The sequence below is a fragment of the Lupinus angustifolius genome, chromosome LG14, assembly GCF_001865875.1.
Source record: "Lupinus angustifolius cultivar Tanjil chromosome LG14, LupAngTanjil_v1.0, whole genome shotgun sequence".
Classification (NCBI taxonomy): Eukaryota; Viridiplantae; Streptophyta; class Magnoliopsida; order Fabales; family Fabaceae; genus Lupinus; species Lupinus angustifolius.
The window spans coordinates 15,626,003-15,638,260 of NC_032022.1; the positions used below are offsets into that span (position 1 = coordinate 15,626,003).

At 33.7% G+C, this 12,258-nt stretch overlaps 4 protein-coding genes across 5 annotated transcripts; 3 read left to right on the forward strand and 1 right to left on the reverse strand.

Annotated features, from left to right (window-relative positions):
* On the forward strand, window positions 943-1,556 carry LOC109326921. Its single transcript, XM_019559829.1, has one exon. It carries the CDS (start codon window positions 1,032-1,034, stop codon window positions 1,407-1,409), a length of 378 nt encoding a protein of 125 aa, XP_019415374.1. The 5' UTR covers window positions 943-1,031; the 3' UTR covers window positions 1,410-1,556.
* On the forward strand, window positions 3,071-5,999 carry LOC109326508 (protein DA1-like). Of its 2 annotated transcripts, XM_019559207.1 has the most exons (9): window positions 3,071-3,220; window positions 3,490-3,616; window positions 3,737-3,808; window positions 3,908-4,018; window positions 4,175-4,375; window positions 4,556-4,621; window positions 4,797-4,900; window positions 5,008-5,066; window positions 5,619-5,999. In XM_019559207.1, exons 1-9 carry the CDS (start codon window positions 3,183-3,185, stop codon window positions 5,888-5,890), a joined length of 1,050 nt encoding a protein of 349 aa, XP_019414752.1. In that variant the 5' UTR covers window positions 3,071-3,182; the 3' UTR covers window positions 5,891-5,999. The 2 variants fall into 2 exon arrangements, with proteins under 2 accessions (XP_019414752.1, XP_019414750.1); XM_019559205.1 differs by lacking the exon at window positions 3,071-3,220 and having other exon boundaries at window positions 3,419-3,616.
* Window positions 7,276-9,660, reverse strand: LOC109326426 (pollen-specific leucine-rich repeat extensin-like protein 1). Its single transcript, XM_019559110.1, has 2 exons — window positions 7,749-9,660; window positions 7,276-7,667 (listed from the first exon to the last, which is right to left on the reverse strand). Exons 1-2 carry the CDS (start codon window positions 9,259-9,261, stop codon window positions 7,276-7,278), a joined length of 1,905 nt encoding a protein of 634 aa, XP_019414655.1. The 5' UTR covers window positions 9,262-9,660.
* On the forward strand, window positions 10,603-11,217 carry LOC109326886. Its single transcript, XM_019559767.1, has one exon. The coding sequence runs from the start codon at window positions 10,693-10,695 to the stop codon at window positions 11,068-11,070; it is 378 nt and encodes a 125-aa protein (XP_019415312.1). The 5' UTR covers window positions 10,603-10,692; the 3' UTR covers window positions 11,071-11,217.

Sequence of the window (12,258 nt, forward strand, 5' to 3'; positions counted from 1 at the left end):
TACGCAAAACATACATTTTCTTGTGATTATGTTTGCCATATGCAGACCACAAATTATACTTCATCCTTTATTTTTGAATGCTTAACCTTGAGTGTGTGGGTTATACAAGTATTATACTGTTTAAATGACTGCTATAAAAAATATTTTGCACATTTCTTATATAAATTTATTTTTATATTTGTGTACCAGCCATACCTTAGATTTTTTTAAACGTTCATATCTCATACTCACATCAAGGAGTGAGCATGAGCCAAGGAAGACTTCTCTCTTAGTTCATTACCTGACTCTAAATGTTAGATCGATTATATTTAGAACACAACCCTAAAATTGAAGTTAACTCGACCCCAAATGTCTAGCGGGTCAACCTTTGAATTGACCGTAGACTCGATTAAATATAATGCATAACATTTTTAGATAAAGTCTTTTCAGTATTATTTATTATTATAGATATTTTGTTAATCATGTATAAATGATAGAAAAATTAGAGAATCAATTATACATTGCGTCAAAGAGATGTCGTTACCCTATGCAAAATTGAATAGACACACATACAAACATAATGAACGAGTAACCATGAGACAGGTTGGGTTGGATCGGATCATCTTTATTCCTTATCCGACCCTAAATATTGACTGAGTCTAATTTTTGAACCCGAACTTAGACCCACTGAAACCCGACTATATTCAGGATCGGGTTCTCGCTCACCCCCACCTGCATCCATATGAGGTAGAAGGTACCAATATTGTTTATAAAATAGATAAATGGTTATTTTTATAAAATTTTAGTATAGAAATATAGAAGATGTATTAAAAATTATATTGATTATTATCTTCATTCACTCAGAAATAGTGGAAATGGAGTAGTGGCCCAGCACCCCTCACCTAATCCAACCGCAATCATTGAAAATATGTTAGCCAATCAAATTCTCATTCTCTTATCCAAATAAATACACACTTTCCAACCATTTCATTTTCTTCACACACTCCAAAGCTTGATCCTTATTCATTAGTAGCTAAGAAAAATAGCATCAAATGGCCATGGCAACAATTGTGCTCTCTCCTCAGAACATTACCAGAGCCATAATGAGCTCAAGTAGAAAGACCAACAAGAGAATAGTGCATGTAATAGGCTTGAACTCATTTGGAGGATTAAAGGCTAACAATGGAGTTATCTCTTTGGGTCTTCCATTGAGCACTGAGAAATGTTTTTCTAACATTGTAAGCTCATTGAAAACCACATCATCATCATATAAAGGAAAGGGTGGAGGGGCACTTTCTTCAACATGCAATGCTGCAGGTGAAATTTTCACCATTGCTTCTATAATCAATGGCCTTGTTCTTGTTGGGGTTGCAATTGGGTTTGTTCTTCTACGTATTGAAGGATTTGTGGAGGAGCAGGAGGTAGAATGAACTTTGATTTTGATTCATATAAGCATGTTATGATAATGTTATATACAGTATAGTTGTGTATTTTGTTATATCGAATGATGTTGTTTTTTTGTTGTGTATTATGTCTGATACATTTATTTGTGAAGTTCCATTTTCCTAATCCTGTAATTGGATCTCTTATCAATAATCGATGTATGAGTAATGGTTGACAGGAGTCTCACACATTACTTTATAATTTATTATAAGCTACCATGAAATATGACATTTATTCTTTTCTCACAATGATAAACATCATTCTTATTCTTATTTGGCTCCTACAACATTTACATTTTTTCCATAACATCTATCTCTCCTCACTTTCCTTTGGTTAAAAACAATTCAGAATTGTTCTCATGTAAGAACATAAATCAGGAAATAAGAATGACACATTGGAGAACAGAGTAAGAATGTTATGTGTCATCTATTCATATTATCATTTTGATTTAGGACAAATTCATTGTGAACCAATTACTTCTGATAAATGAGACTGAATACACTGTAAAGGCATGCCAACTTCTCATTTTAACAAACCATCACCATAATATTTGTTTTACTATGCACATAGGTACACAACTGAATCCACTACCCTGTGTTATGTTAAGAAATGGCTTCTCTTTCTCTGCCAAAAAAAGAACAAATAGAGAATTGTCCTATTATATTGTTGAAAAAAGTTTTGTTAACATATAAGAAACTCCACCACCAGGAAAAGGAAAATTCATTGAGAGGTATTTTAAAACCTAAGGATAACTTTATCTTCCATTTTTCTTTGAGAAATTGGAACAGCCCCTGCAACCAAAACAAATATTTTTCTGTTCATTACTTAAGCAAAGCCATTAATAGCATAAACCGATTTTGACCAATACTATACAGTGTGATTATTTTCATATTGGTTATACTTGTTACACTGCAACAATGATGATTTGTACTTTATTAGTCAATATATGGTATAAATATATAGTATATACAGATATGTACTCAAATCAATTTTTGAAGATCTTAAAGATGAATTAAATAATACCATTATACATTATATATCAACTCATAAATAGTTTTTAAAATTTTGGATTTAGAATAAAATAAAGTACAAATACTTTCTAAGTAGGTAAAAATATTATTTTTTATTTCGTACCTATTCCAGATCCCATTAAATTGTGACTGTATCATCTAGATGTAGTTTAAATAATACCATATCCTTGCAAACCTCTATCGTGTTTGTTTTTGGGATTTTGTACTATAAAGGGTATATCTTTACCTTTCTGGTAAGAAATTAATCTTTTTCGGCTTGTGTGACTGTTATTTCTAACAAATATTTCTCTCAAGAATTGAACATTTAACATTTTGGTTGTTTTGAGAATATACAAGGTCTTACATTATTAGACCAACGTTTTGTTGATCGGTTAGTAGCTCTTAGTTTGTTTAAAGGTAGTCTCTCACTCTTTGTAAATATGCAACAATTATTTGCCCGGTTAACGACCTCAACTAAATGGTAATAATTCATTACACAAAAGTCGTAAAAAATTAAGGGTAATATAACCTATCTTTATTCTTGTTAAATGTTAATAATTCCTTTAAATTCATCATAAAGTTTGCATGAGCAACAAATCAGCATAAGTAGGCATGGCATGCATTTTTAGATTTTTTCGATATTTGTATTTTATTCATTTTTTGCATGCTAACATTTGTCTCTTTTATAAAACTATGTATTTTGAAAGGTATACTCCTTCTTAGTTCAGGTTCAAGTATCACTTCTCCAATATGTATAACCAGATTATGAAAAACATATTCGGGTACAGGTATGTGTGAGTTAGAGGGAGATTGAGAATGTTTTATACTTTTATGAATTTGTTATCATGAGTTAAACCAGTTTTTGTTTAACTATACTTTTATAAATGGTAAATGTATAAGTAATTTATTTAATTATATTAGTTAACTACTAGTATGTGTATTTATTTCATAAGAGAGATGATTGATAAAAACACTTGTGAGTTCAGTTAAGTACTCATGTGATGTTGACAAAAAAAGTTATCTCATTATTTATTTTGTCTAATAATTTCCTTAATAGGATTTGTGCTGGTTGCAATAGTGTTATTTGTGAGTCACGCAAAATAGATTCCTTGAATGGATACTGGCACATCAATTGCTTCCGTTGTCGTGCTTGCAACCAACCAATCGATGGTTCACGTGAACAAGTATGTCATTTCATGTGTCATTTTTTTTAATTAATCACAAAAATACTTTATTATTAATTTTTAAACTCTGAGAACACGATCTTGTTATGTTTGCTTAAATACCTATGGTTGCCTTTTTAGTTCGCTTCATGTGGACGTTATCCATATCATAAATCATGCTACCGTCCAAAATGTGATGTCTGCAAGAACATTGTAAGTACTATTTCACCTCAAATGTTTTTACTTGTTTCCCTTTACTAAGTAATATTCAACATTGCAACCAAAATTTGAGATTGTATATTTGTTTGACAGGTTCCATCAAACCCTCTTGGTTCTTTGACAAACCCATTCTGGAAACAAGAGTCTTGCCCTTCTCATGCACACGATGGTACTCCACGCTGCACCTGCTGTTTTAGATTCCAGGTTACTCTAAATTTAATATCTTCGTCATTTAGAAGTAGTCGTGGTAACATTGTACGACTTTAGTATAGAAGTCGTGATGGTATAATAGAACTTCCGGTTAGTTCGGTTCCAAAAACAGAATGTAATGAAAAGTTTGTTTTTATTCTTCATATGCAGCCACGAGGTACTAAAGGATATATTGATCTTCATGATGCTAATAGAAAGCTATGCCCAGAGTGCATGGATTCTGCTATCATGGTTACCAATAAATGCCAACCCCTTTATGCTGAGATACATCAATTTTACGAAGGATTACACATGCCAGTGAACAAGAGAGTTCCACTATTGCTGGTTGAAAATGAACAGCTTTATGCAATGGTATGAGAGAAAATGATGCAATGAAAAAATGCATTTAAGCCACTTTGTAGAAAGTATAATACCTGATTAATTGATCTTGGTTGTAATGATATTATATGAAGATTTGGTTTATATATTTAGTTCATGTTTAAAGGAAGTTCTTTTCTTTTTACTTATTTGTTGTTTCTTTATTTTGGTCAGGTTAGCAATAAAAGCCTTGATATCAAAGGTGTTTGTGTCCGTTATATGGAAAGTACAATCAACATTGTAAGATTTCCATTTATACTCTCTTTTGGTGATATTATCTTTAGTTTTTATGATTAGATGATAGAATTTGTAAAGTCATGAGCAACAAGTAATTACGACATGAATAAGGACATGTGATCTATGTCGAAGACAAGAAATATGTACATTATAGTTGATATCATTTAAACTTGAGCAGGTCACAAAGCAACATACAACACCAGAGAAGAGAACCAGACCCTTCAAACTTACTCTAGACAATGGTATTGTGTCAGGAATTCTCATTCTGTTTGGTTTACCAAGGTACTAATGATTAAATGAAGAAAAGTGGGGTCTTAGTTATAATCTTTAGGTTAGCTCTGAATTATTAATATACGCATGAACAAATTCTGTTATAATCTTCATTTCAGGATTCTTACTGGATTCATGATAGCTCATGAGATGATGCATGCATGGATGAATCTTTCTGGTAATACTCTTCCAATTTCCTTAGCATGAAGTTTATTCATGTACTGTTTTGTCAATAAAATGGTGCCTATGGCCTTTTTTGCAAAGAAAGAATGTTACCATTAGCAATATTTTTTTGGAGTAAGGCCTTATCAGTGTTTTAAATTGTGGACTACATTACCTGATATGGCCGTAATATTGCGTTTGCAATGACCACTGCAACCGCATCACACCACAGTTGTAGTGTGATTCTAAATCATAATGATGTGGTCGCATCGGGCTGCAACGCAACAGCATCGGGACCATATCAGGCAGCATCAGATAGCATGCATCCAATCCAAAATTATTTTATAATAACAAAATAACTCACCCGCAATCCGTATTGCAACAACTGCAATCGTAGTAACCGTAACTGTTACCGCACTTTAAAACGCTTGCCTTATTCGCCTGACCTTGCCCACATGTACAGTTGTAGTTTACAACATTTAAATGTGTTTAAACTGTAATGGATGATGATATCTGAACAAGAGTTGAAACTAATGTGAGTGAGTTATATACTATATATGATGTATAGGTTATGAACCAATGAGTGAAGAAGTTGAAGAAGGTATCTCTCAGGTTATGGGTCATATGTGGTTGGAGTGTGAGCTTTCTTCTTCTTCTTCAAGGAATGGAAGATGGTCTAATTATGAAAGGAAGCTTGGGGAGTTCTGCAAGTACCAAGTTGAAGTGAGTCCATGCCCTATTTATGGAAATGGGTTTAGGAAAGCTCACCAAGCTGTGCAAAAGTTTGGTCTGAAAAAAACCCTTCAACATATGCGTAGGACAGGGAATTTCCCATTTTGAAGTACAAACACAAGTTAAGGTTATTATGCATTAGTTTGAATAACCAAACAAGTGGTGTGATTTGGATTTCTTATTCTTTTTAGGTACAAGTGTTTGCTGAATTGACTATTGTTAAAATTATAATCACCTTTTGGTAATAAGAACTTTTTGGGTAACTTATTTTATTGAAAATTGTGATGCATGGTATTATTTCTATGTTTCAATAGGAACCGGTGCATGATGGTGTTGTTAGGCTGAATGATTTATCTTCCAGTTTGTTTAGAAATAATAAAGAATGAGCGAGTTATTCTTAATCACCATTGTTTTATATTATTATATTTCATATAGTTGTTGTTTGATTAAGATAAGTATTTGGCCGTGAAAAAGTATGAAATTGTTTAACAAAAGATGTATTACACATTCACATGATTTATATAAAATTTCTTTTTGTTCAAAATTTAGTATAAAACATTATTTAATTAAATTCTTTTGGTCTATAATATGTACTTATTTTTATTTCTTCATTACAATTTCTTTTAAGCTTTTAATTGTGTTCTAATTTTACTATACAAATTGACTAACAATACATCCATCCATTTAGTATCTCTACATCATTCCACTTTTCTTATTTCCCACTTAATACTAAATTATTTTAATTTTCTCATAAGAATCTCTCTGGGTTATACTTTATGTGTAATTTCTTTTGGCAAAATTATTATATTAGTCAGAATATTTTTGCCAAAATTAAATAGTTAGATGTATTTATAAATAACCATATGAAATATATGAATCATAAGCTGATCCAATAGTTAAAGTGAAAAATTTAAGAAATGAAGTGAAAGATGTTGTAAACTCAAATATCATCTACAACAAGTTTTATTAAATTTACTGATAGTAACATATATCAAAACTTTTCAAGAAACATCTTCAGATATATATGGATGTGAAAATAAAACATAATTTAATACAGGTTATAACACGTGTTGTAATTTTTTATCATTTGAAAAGAAAGCATCTTTTTAATTATTGAATAATATAATTGTATTATTTGAAAAGGAAATATAATTAATACAGCAGATATTCCTTGAGGCTGCAATTAGTGTGTTATTTGAAAATAAAATATTTGAATAATCTTTTTTTTGGGTACATAAATATTTGAATGATCCGATTTTGAATTATTGTATTATTCGAAAATAAAATAGAATTATTGACACCTGACTCCTTTTATAGAGTAGATAGTTTGTGTGAAGAAAATCTCTTTCAAGATACTACAAATTAGATTAGATTTTTCTCCTTTAAAATAAATTCTTTATCAAATATTATATAGGGATAGCATGATATGACTTTCTTAAATAGTAATAATTCATCTAAATTCATCATAAAACAACGTGTGAGATTCCAATCAATCAGTATAAATTGGCATGTACGTGAAGATTCTTCCATATTTGGACTGGTGGTGGTGGAGAGTGGACCGGTGGTGGTGGAGAGTGGACCGGTGGGGGTGGAGAATGGACCGGTGGGGGTGGAGAATGAACTGGTGGTGGTGGTGAGTTAATTGGTGGAGGTGGAGAATGAACCGGTGGTGGTGGTGAGTGGACAGGTGGTGGTGGAGAGTGAACTGGTGGGGGTGGGGAGTTAGTTGGTGGAGGAGGAGACTGGACTGGTGGAGGTGGAGTCCTTAGTCGTCCTTTAGGTGCTTCGCGGTGAGGATCCTCCTCAGGTGGTGACAATTTAGGTGTTTCTGGTGTAGGCGGTGGTTGTAGTTTAGGTGCTTGTGGTGGCTCTACTTCAGGGGTTGATGGTTGTTCTGGCATGGGTGTTGAGGGTGACTCTACTCTAGGGGTTGGTGGTGGTTCTAGCTTGGGTGTTTGTGGTGTGGGTGGTGGTTCTGATTTGGGAGTTGGTGGTGGTTCTGGCTTGGGTGTTTGTGGTTTGGGTGGTGGCTCTGCTTTGGGAGTTGGTGGTGGTTCTGGCTTGGGTGTTTGTGGTGTGGGAGGTGGTTTTGCTTTTGGTGCTTCTGGTGTGGGTGGAGATTGTGCCTTGGGCATTTCTGGTGTGGGTGGTGCTTGTGTTTCGGGGGTTTCGGGAGTCTGTGGTGATGATTCTGGTTCCGATGGAGTCTCAGTTGGTGGATTGGAAGTTGAAGGGGTAGGTTTTGGTTCTGATGGAGTATGACTTGGGGGATTATTAGAGTGAGATGGGGTTGAAGAGTGGCTACACTGAGCTTTGTTGCAATCAACAGGTTTGCTTATGACTGCATTGCATTCACTTTCATCCCTCTGTTTTGGCCTATCAGAAATGCAATTCCTCTCATCATTCAACTCAATCTCTTTTCTAGATCGAGGCACACAACCTTCTTCCTCGCCATTGAAATAGTTATAAGAGAATGTGAAGTTCACCAAGCTAGGCAAGCTACAGATGCCATGTAGGACAGAACCTGTGAGCTTGTTATTTGCAATGGATAACTCTTCGACCTTTCTGAGTCCATTTAATGTCTTTGGCAACACACCGACAAACATGTTATGGCTCACATCAAACACCTCAACGCTGGAAAGTTTTCCAATTTCAGAGGGCAAGCACCCTGAGAGGTTGTTGTGAACCAACACAAACTCATTCAAGGTCTTGTCCATTTGACCAATGCTTCCAGGAAGACAACCATTGAAATGGTTATTGGCCAAAACAATAACTGAAGCTGGTGAGTTCCCTAGGTTCTCTGGAATCACGGACACAAATCTGTTGCTGTTCAAAAAGATAGCGTCAAGTGTCTTGTTGAATAGCTCAGAAGGTAGTTCCCCTTCGAAGTCATTGAACCTTAGGTCAAGGTATTTGATATCTTGAAGGCAAAGAACAGATTGTGGGAAAGGACCAACGAAGCGGTTGTTACTGATATCAAGCTCGTGCATAAGTTTTAGATTGCAAAAGCTCTTTGGGAGAACACCACAGAACCTGTTCGAATTAATATGGAAAAGAGCAAGATCAGTTAACAAACCAAACTCGGGAGGAATATAACCAGCAATGTCTGCATGGTTAAGATCAATCCCGGCCACAACTTCGATCTTAGGATCATCAAGGGCAGGTGCACAAAAAACTCCTTTGTAGGAGCAAACATCTGGTCCCACCCAATCAGATGTGATGTTTGATGGGTCAGAATATATTGCTTTTTTCCATGCCTCAAATGCAATATACGCACGTTTGAGCCTTGGATTATCAAATTTTAGATCTGTTATGTAGTTTTCGACATAGGCCTCGGTTAATTCGTCATGCTCATGAAGGTGTAACAATTGGCGACGAGCAATGAAAGAGGCTTCAACATCCGAGAGCGCAAAGGAGAAGGATGAAAATGACGAGACGAGTAACAAGGAAAGAATCACAGAGCAGCCTGAGGCCTGCATTTTGAATAAAATCACTACCTTGGAAAAGCCCAAGGCTGCCAATGAATGAAAAGAGAAGAGGGTGGAGGATTATATTGAGAAACAGTAAGAAACATTAGAAGCTATATGAGAGGCTCTGCAATATTTTCTGAATCCAAAGTGGCAAAGCCATTAATTCAAACTTTAGGTCCCTCAAAATTAGATACTAAACTTTCTATTTTATTAACCATTGGTGTTGTAATACCTCTTATTTTAGAGGGTGGTTTCAACCAATGGATAACTTGGCTTAATTGGGCATGTCATGCTTCTTTGCCTATATTTGCGTTTCATGTAATAATTTTTTGGCAATGTTATGTTTTTTAATTGATAATGTTTCTCGTATTAAGGCATAGAAAGACCATAGTCAAAGACAAAACATGTCTACGCAAAACATACATTTTCTTGTGATTATGTTTGCCATATGCAGACCACAAATTATACTTCATCCTTTATTTTTGAATGCTTAACCTTGAGTGTGTGGGTTATACAAGTATTATACTGTTTAAATGACTGCTATAAAAAATATTTTGCACATTTCTTATATAAATTTATTTTTATATTTGTGTACCAGCCATACCTTAGATTTTTTTAAACGTTCATATCTCATACTCACATCAAGGAGTGAGCATGAGCCAAGGAAGACTTCTCTCTTAGTTCATTACCTGACTCTAAATGTTAGATCGATTATATTTAGAACACAACCCTAAAATTGAAGTTAACTCGACCCCAAATGTCTAGCGGGTCAACCTTTGAATTGACCGTAGACTCGATTAAATATAATGCATAACATTTTTAGATAAAGTCTTTTCAGTATTATTTATTATTATAGATATTTTGTTAATCATGTATAAATGATAGAAAAATTAGAGAATCAATTATACATTGCGTCAAAGAGATGTCGTTACCCTATGCAAAATTGAATAGACACACATACAAACATAATGAACGAGTAACCATGAGACAGGTTGGGTTGGATCGGATCATCTTTATTCCTTATCCGACCCTAAATATTGACTGAGTCTAATTTTTGAACCCGAACTTAGACCCACTGAAACCCGACTATATTCAGGATCGGGTTCTCGCTCACCCCCACCTGCATCCATATGAGGTAGAAGGTACCAATATTGTTTATAAAATAGATAAATGGTTATTTTTATAAAATTTTAGTATAGAAATATAGAAGATGTATTAAAAATTATATTGATTATTATCTTCATTCACTCAGAAATAGTGGAAATGGAGTAGTGGCCCAGCACCCCTCACCTAATCCAACCGCAATCATTGAAAATATGTTAGCCAATCAAATTCTCATTCTCTTATCCAAATAAATACACACTTTCCAACCATTTCATTTTCTTCACACACTCCAAAGCTTGATCCTTATTCATTAGTAGCTAAGAAAAATAGCATCAAATGGCCATGGCAACAATTGTGCTCTCTCCTCAGAACATTACCAGAGCCATAATGAGCTCAAGTAGAAAGACCAACAAGAGAATAGTGCATGTAATAGGCTTGAACTCATTTGGAGGATTAAAGGCTAACAATGGAGTTATCTCTTTGGGTCTTCCATTGAGCACTGAGAAATGTTTTTCTAACATTGTAAGCTCATTGAAAACCACATCATCATCATATAAAGGAAAGGGTGGAGGGGCACTTTCTTCAACATGCAATGCTGCAGGTGAAATTTTCACCATTGCTTCTATAATCAATGGCCTTGTTCTTGTTGGGGTTGCAATTGGGTTTGTTCTTCTACGTATTGAAGGATTTGTGGAGGAGCAGGAGGTAGAATGAACTTTGATTTTGATTCATATAAGCATGTTATGATAATGTTATATACAGTATAGTTGTGTATTTTGTTATATCGAATGATGTTGTTTTTTTGTTGTGTATTATGTCTGATACATTTATTTGTGAAGTTCCATTTTCCTAATCCTGTAATTGGATCTCTTATCAATAATCGATGTATGAGTAATGGTTGACAGGAGTCTCACACATTACTTTATAATTTATTATAAGCTACCATGAAATATGACATTTATTCTTTTCTCACAATGATAAACATCATTCTTATTCTTATTTGGCTCCTACAACATTTACATTTTTTCCATAACATCTATCTCTCCTCACTTTCCTTTGGTTAAAAACAATTCAGAATTGTTCTCATGTAAGAACATAAATCAGGAAATAAGAATGACACATTGGAGAACAGAGTAAGAATGTTATGTGTCATCTATTCATATTATCATTTTGATTTAGGACAAATTCATTGTGAACCAATTACTTCTGATAAATGAGACTGAATACACTGTAAAGGCATGCCAACTTCTCATTTTAACAAACCATCACCATAATATTTGTTTTACTATGCACATAGGTACACAACTGAATCCACTACCCTGTGTTATGTTAAGAAATGGCTTCTCTTTCTCTGCCAAAAAAAGAACAAATAGAGAATTGTCCTATTATATTGTTGAAAAAAGTTTTGTTAACATATAAGAAACTCCACCACCAGGAAAAGGAAAATTCATTGAGAGGTATTTTAAAACCTAAGGATAACTTTATCTTCCATTTTTCTTTGAGAAATTGGAACAGCCCCTGCAACCAAAACAAATATTTTTCTGTTCATTACTTAAGCAAAGCCATTAATAGCATAAACCGATTTTGACCAATACTATACAGTGTGATTATTTTCATATTGGTTATACTTGTTACACTGCAACAATGATGATTTGTACTTTATTAGTCAATATATGGTATAAATATATAGTATATACAGATATGTACTCAAATCAATTTTTGAAGATCTTAAAGATGAATTAAATAATACCATTATACATTATATATCAACTCATAAATAGTTTTTAAAATTTTGGATTTAGAATAAAATAAAGTACAAATACTTTCTAAGTAGGTAAAAATATTATTTTTTATTTCGTACCTATTCCAGATCCCATTAAATTGTGACTGTATCATCTAGAT